Source organism: Populus nigra, chromosome 9, assembly GCF_951802175.1.
Source record: "Populus nigra chromosome 9, ddPopNigr1.1, whole genome shotgun sequence".
Classification (NCBI taxonomy): domain Eukaryota; kingdom Viridiplantae; phylum Streptophyta; class Magnoliopsida; order Malpighiales; family Salicaceae; genus Populus; species Populus nigra.
In genome coordinates this window covers 14,382,809-14,388,103 of record NC_084860.1, presented here as the reverse complement: position 1 = coordinate 14,388,103, position 5,295 = coordinate 14,382,809, and the positions used below count along the sequence as shown (strand labels likewise).

The following is a 5,295-nucleotide window of genomic DNA, read 5'->3' as shown; positions in this document are numbered from 1 at the left end:
ATTCACATCATAAAAGTTTGATAACTAAATAGAAAAACAAATTAACGGGTTAACCCATCAAGCCCAGGATACATGTCATGAAAGCCTAATAATTAAATAGAAAGAAATTTAACATTAAAAAACTAAACTAAACGAGAAAAAAATTAATTAAAAAGAAAAAAAAGCAAAAAAAAATTCCGGGTTAACTCATCAAACTTTAAAAAAAGCAAAAAAAAAATCTGAGTTAACTCGTCAAACCAGGTTAACCCGTCAAACCCGGGATTCATGTCATGAAAGTCTGATAACTAAAAAAAATAAAATTAACATTAACAAACTAAATTAAACAAAAAAATTCATTAAAAGAAAAAAACACAAAAAAAGCAAAAAAAACCAATAAAGGCATAAAAAGCAAAAAAAAACAAAAAAAATATTAAAAAAAAAACAACTTAGCGTTTCACTGTGGACTGCACAGTGAAACACTGATCAATTTTAGTATATGTTATTAATTAAAAAGAAAAAAAGCAAAAAACAAATTTCAGGTTAACTCGTCAAACCTGGGATCCGTGTAATGAAAATTTGATAACTAAATAAAAAAATTAACATTAACAAAAAAATTAAACAAAAAAATTCATTAAAAAAACACAAAGAAAAAAGCAAAAAAAAAAGACCCATAAAGGCATAGAAAACAAAAAAAAAATAAAAGAAAAGGAAGAAGAAAAAGAAGAAGAAGAAGAAGAAGAAGAAGACAACTCAGTGTTTCACTATGGACTTGCACAATGAAACACTGAGCAGTTTTAGTTTATTGTTAATTTGATCATGAAGATATCACAGTCTATAATGATACAACACAAAGTTGTCACTCAAATTGTTTGCTGCTGGAAAAACATTTTTTTGAAAGTTATTTTTCTAATTTTTTTATGTTTGGCAAACTTATAAAAAGTTTGTAAAAATAAAATGATTTATGTTCAAAGAAAAAGTAAAGCTTTTATTCTATTCTAGTAAAGTTTTTTTTTATTTTTTTTTCTTTGGAAAACACAAGGAAAAATCTCATAATAGAAAGGAAATTCTGACTGTTGCAAATATATGTTATATAAACTAGAAAAAAAAATTAATAAGTTATTTTCTAGTTTATTTTTTATGACGTGCTCAATTCCTAGAAAATATTTTTTTATTTATTTTTATGATATGATTAAATGTTGGGAAATAATTTATTTTCTAGAAAATTATGTTTAAAATAAAAAAAAACTACTTCGAACAAACAAACAGATTCTAAAATACAATTTCATGTTCAGATTAACCCTGTAAAACACCAGCTTCGCAATTGATGAACAAATAACAATATTAAATTGGTTCTTGCGTTTTTCCAGTAACTCCTACCCTTCTAAGGTGAAGTGTTGTTGGGTGGTGGTCTTCTAACGTGGATATTGCACTGTCATGGTGATTTCATTTGTTGAAGTAGATTTATAATTACTTGAGGAAGACTCTGTACGAGGAACATTCCTTTCTAGGAAAAAACCGGGCTGCTTTGGCTGAGGCAATGAACTCTCACCGCCCAACATTAGAACTGCAGTTGACATGTTCGGCCTGTCATCAGGTTGCTGCTGAACGCATAGCAGACCTACATGTATGTATCGTATTATTTCCGACAGGGCGTGAGAGGCACCTAATGTATTGTCAGTCAGTTCTAAAGACCTCTCTTCCATCCATAGTTTCCATGCCTGAAACATATCAAAAACTCAAGTCACTCAGTTTCACCTTACGTTTATCTCTGTTATCCTTGACCATGCAATCAGAAATGGCTATCAATGAATGTGAGTGTGATTAATTGTTCAACACAGAAAGATTCTTGTACACTTACATGTCCGACAAGGTTGAGGTGATGATTATGACTGAAAAATCCTCTGTTTTTCCTTCCACTAACTATTTCTAATACTAATACACCGAAGCTAAAGACGTCCGATTTCACAGAAAAGAGTCCCTCAACAGCGTACTCGGGAGCCATGTAACCACTGAAAATAATATTGAAAGTAAAAATGAGTTCATATAAAGCATCATAGATTGAATTACAGGATGGATCTTAGTATACTTACTATGTTCCCACTACTCTATTTGTATTTGCCTCAGTTTGATTTCCGCCGAATATTCTTGCCATTCCGAAGTCTGAAATTTTTGGGTTCATATCAGTATCTAGCAGAACATTGCTGGCTTTGAGATCTCGATGGATAATCCTGAGCCTTGAGTCTTGATGAAGATATAGAAGCCCTCTAGCAATTCCATCCATAATGCTAATGCGCGTAGGCCAATCCAGTAATTTGCTTCTTGATTGATCTGAAGATCGAAATCAGTGCTATCAAGAACTAAAAGCTCAAAACAAAACAAAAAACAATGGCAAATTACCCTTTATGGAACCTATAATAAGTCTGAAGATATGGAAAGGGACTAACCAAAAATAAAATAATCCAAGCTTTTGTTGGGCATGTATTCATAAATCAGCATTCTTTCGTCTCCTTCAATGCAACAACCCAGAAGCTCTACAAGATTGCGGTGTTGAAGTTTGGCTATCAACAAAACTTCATTTTTGAACTCTTCAATCCCTTGTCCAGAATACATTGAAAGCCTCTTCACTGCTATGTCTTGCCCATATAATGTACCCTAGAAATGGCAATTCAAAATCATTATACACTTTTGATATAGTTGTTCAAAAAATTGTTGCTTTTTTACCTTGTATACAAGTCCAAATCCACCTTCCCCCAACTTCTTGTTGCTTGAGAAGTTACCGGTCGATTTTGCTATTGTGCTCAAATCAATTATCGGCAACTCCAGCTCTTCCTTCCTGCTGTGGTTATCATAATCCATTTCAAGAATGTTTTTCATCTTCCCTGGAAACAACAGTAGAACGATTCAAGTTTTTAGTTGAAAGATGATCACTGGGCTGCTAGACACAGACATGTCTTTCTGTAAGTATACTGATCAATTTCTGTCCAGAATTGGAGAAATATAAGAAACCAAAACCAAATGCAAACTGATTTTACCTTGGTTTCTAATTTTCCTTTTCCTCCTATGAAACATCCATCCTAGTACAGAAACTCCAGTGACCAATAAAATCGGGCAGACTATGAATCCCACTAGCATCTCGCCTTTCGCTCTTTCGTTCCTCTTGATGTTATCTTGATAATTGAGAGAAGGGTTAGAAGATGTTAAAAGTGCAACTAGTACAATTGCAACCTGTCTGAACCTAAACACAGCTACCTACTAAATATCTCAATCTTGCAAATTACTGGGTTGCCAAGAAGTTCAGAACAAACATGAGAATCTTACAGATTCAAGGTACTGTTTAATTTTGCTATTAGAAGAAAACTAAAAAAGAAGTAATGGTTAGAACCATTAGAGTACCTAGATATGAAGCAGCCATCCGTATATAGAGGTCCTGCCCTGTATTGACAAATTCTCTCATGTCAATCAGATCACCAAACCAAAGCAAGCATCCACTTCCTCCTCCTCTGACATCCGTATTTGCATATGCCATGCAAGAGCAGTTTTTCAAACATAACTCCTGGCATTCTTTGAGGCTGATGCTCGTGTTATACCATGAACTCGATGTATCTGGCAGTTTCATTCCCGTGTGCTTCACAAATCCTTCTCCTCTATTACAAGTCAAGGTAGTCCTTCTAACACACCCACCAGACCAGTCTTGGAAACTCCAATCTCTGGCAGAATTAGGCTCAAATCCATCCAAGCATGCGCACACGGGGGACTTATCAATGTTACATTTAGCATTTGAACCACAAAAGGAATAAGCGTCACACTGATCTTCACCAACAGCAAAGTAGCGAGTCCATCTATGCACTTGTGATATCCAGGTCAACCTCTCTACAACTCCTGAAGCATTCACCACAAACCGCGATGCCACTGAACTGTTTAGAAGCTCAAAATTGAAATAGACCTCTTTATCATTCAACACAAACTCGTATCTATATACTGGATTTGGTCTCAATCTAGTAGTCCCTGTAAAACGAATGCCATTCCATGATCCAGCTCTGAATTGTATTGCCCTCCCCTTCTTATAAACTAGTTGTTGATAACCACGAGGATCTATTCCAACACTATACTCTCCTCTAGCAGGATCATCCAAGCTTTTCCAAGATGAAATGGACCAGTCTAGACCAGTAACCAAGTTTCTTCCGAGTTTCATGTCTGGAAGATTGGTGTCGCCTGGATAATCAAAGCTTTGCCATAAAAAACTCTCTGGGTTGCAATCATTTCCATCTTTGACAACAAGATTTCCTGATTCCAAGAGTTGAGCAACTGGATTGTTTTTCGGTGTGGTCCTATTAGATGACCAAACAACGTCTTTAGTGCCATTTAGAAGAAGAAGAGTTCCTTGATTAGTGAAATATAGAACTCCTGAATGATCGAAGATTGGAATTTCTCTGTTGGCCACCCAAACAACAGTTCCAGTAGATAACTTCTTGTACCAAATGCCCAAGTATCTCCTTGTTGAACTACCTGGACTGAAAAATCCAAGTTCAAAGTTCTGGCCAGCTGAAATTATTGTGTCACCATCTCCGATAAATTGACCTGGACTAATGATGTCTGGAGCACTGGAGACTCTAATGGTGGAGAGTAGAAAGGAGTAGACAAAGAGTCCTAGAAGGCCACCTGCTGTTTTCCTCATGCCTCTCTTCATTGAAACTTGATGGTGTAATACACAGAAAATAAGACTGCCAAATAGGACCAAATATGATATAGCTCAGCATTAAAGGCATTTACACATAAGGATAAGAGAAGAATCATGAGCTTAGATAAACTTGTCAAAATAAAGGATGACCCGCACGTAAGACCTGGTACCATGGATGCGAGTCAACTGGCTTTATGCTATATCTCATGTAAGAACGAGGGTGGTCTTGACCTCAAAACTGGCTCTGATTCAATTGCACTGTTTGAGGTTTGCTTTTGAATTTTCGTCTCCATATTTCAGCTTGAATCTCTGCGTTTATTGTTGTCACGAGTATCTGATTCACGGCTAACAAGGAAGCAAGATTTTCAATAAAGGGTTCCCTCAAACAACCGATGTTTTATCTGTCGTTATACCAGTGATACCATGTGAATACACGGAGAGCATGCTCATGTCAGTTAGAAGATTAAAAAGGAATTGCAGCAATATGTGGTTTGATTTCATTTTTTTTTTAAGTAATTCATGTGATGAAAATATTTCAGGTAAAGATCCCAGGTCCAAGTCTTTAGGAAAGTGATATATTTACATTAGATTTGTCCCACTCGTAGAAGCAATTAGTTTCAATCTCTATATAGGTATAG

At 35.4% G+C, this 5,295-nt stretch overlaps 1 protein-coding gene across 1 annotated transcript; it reads right to left on the bottom strand.

Moving 5' to 3' along the window:
* Positions 1–1,389: 1,389 nt before the first annotated feature.
* On the bottom strand, positions 1,390–4,945 carry LOC133703243 (G-type lectin S-receptor-like serine/threonine-protein kinase At4g27290). Its single transcript, XM_062127703.1, has 7 exons — positions 3,373–4,945; positions 3,012–3,146; positions 2,701–2,858; positions 2,424–2,631; positions 2,070–2,307; positions 1,838–1,988; positions 1,390–1,697 (listed from the first exon to the last, which is right to left on the bottom strand). The coding sequence occupies exons 1-7, from the start codon at positions 4,664–4,666 to the stop codon at positions 1,392–1,394; spliced, it is 2,490 nt and encodes an 829-aa protein (XP_061983687.1). The 5' UTR covers positions 4,667–4,945; the 3' UTR covers positions 1,390–1,391.
* Between the last annotated feature and the right edge of the window lie 350 nt (positions 4,946–5,295).

Coding starts and splice junctions, on each gene's coding strand:
- LOC133703243 (XM_062127703.1), bottom strand. CDS start 4,666: ATGAAGAGAGGCATGAGGAAAACAGCAGGTGGCCTTCTAGGACTCTTT. Junction 3,147..3,372: donor GATGGCTGCTTCATATCTAG/GTACTCTAATGG, acceptor TCAATTATCAAG/ATAACATCAAGAGGAACGAA. Junction 1,989..2,069: donor AATAGAGTAGTGGGAACATA/GTAAGTATACTA, acceptor TATTATTTTCAG/TGGTTACATGGCTCCCGAGT.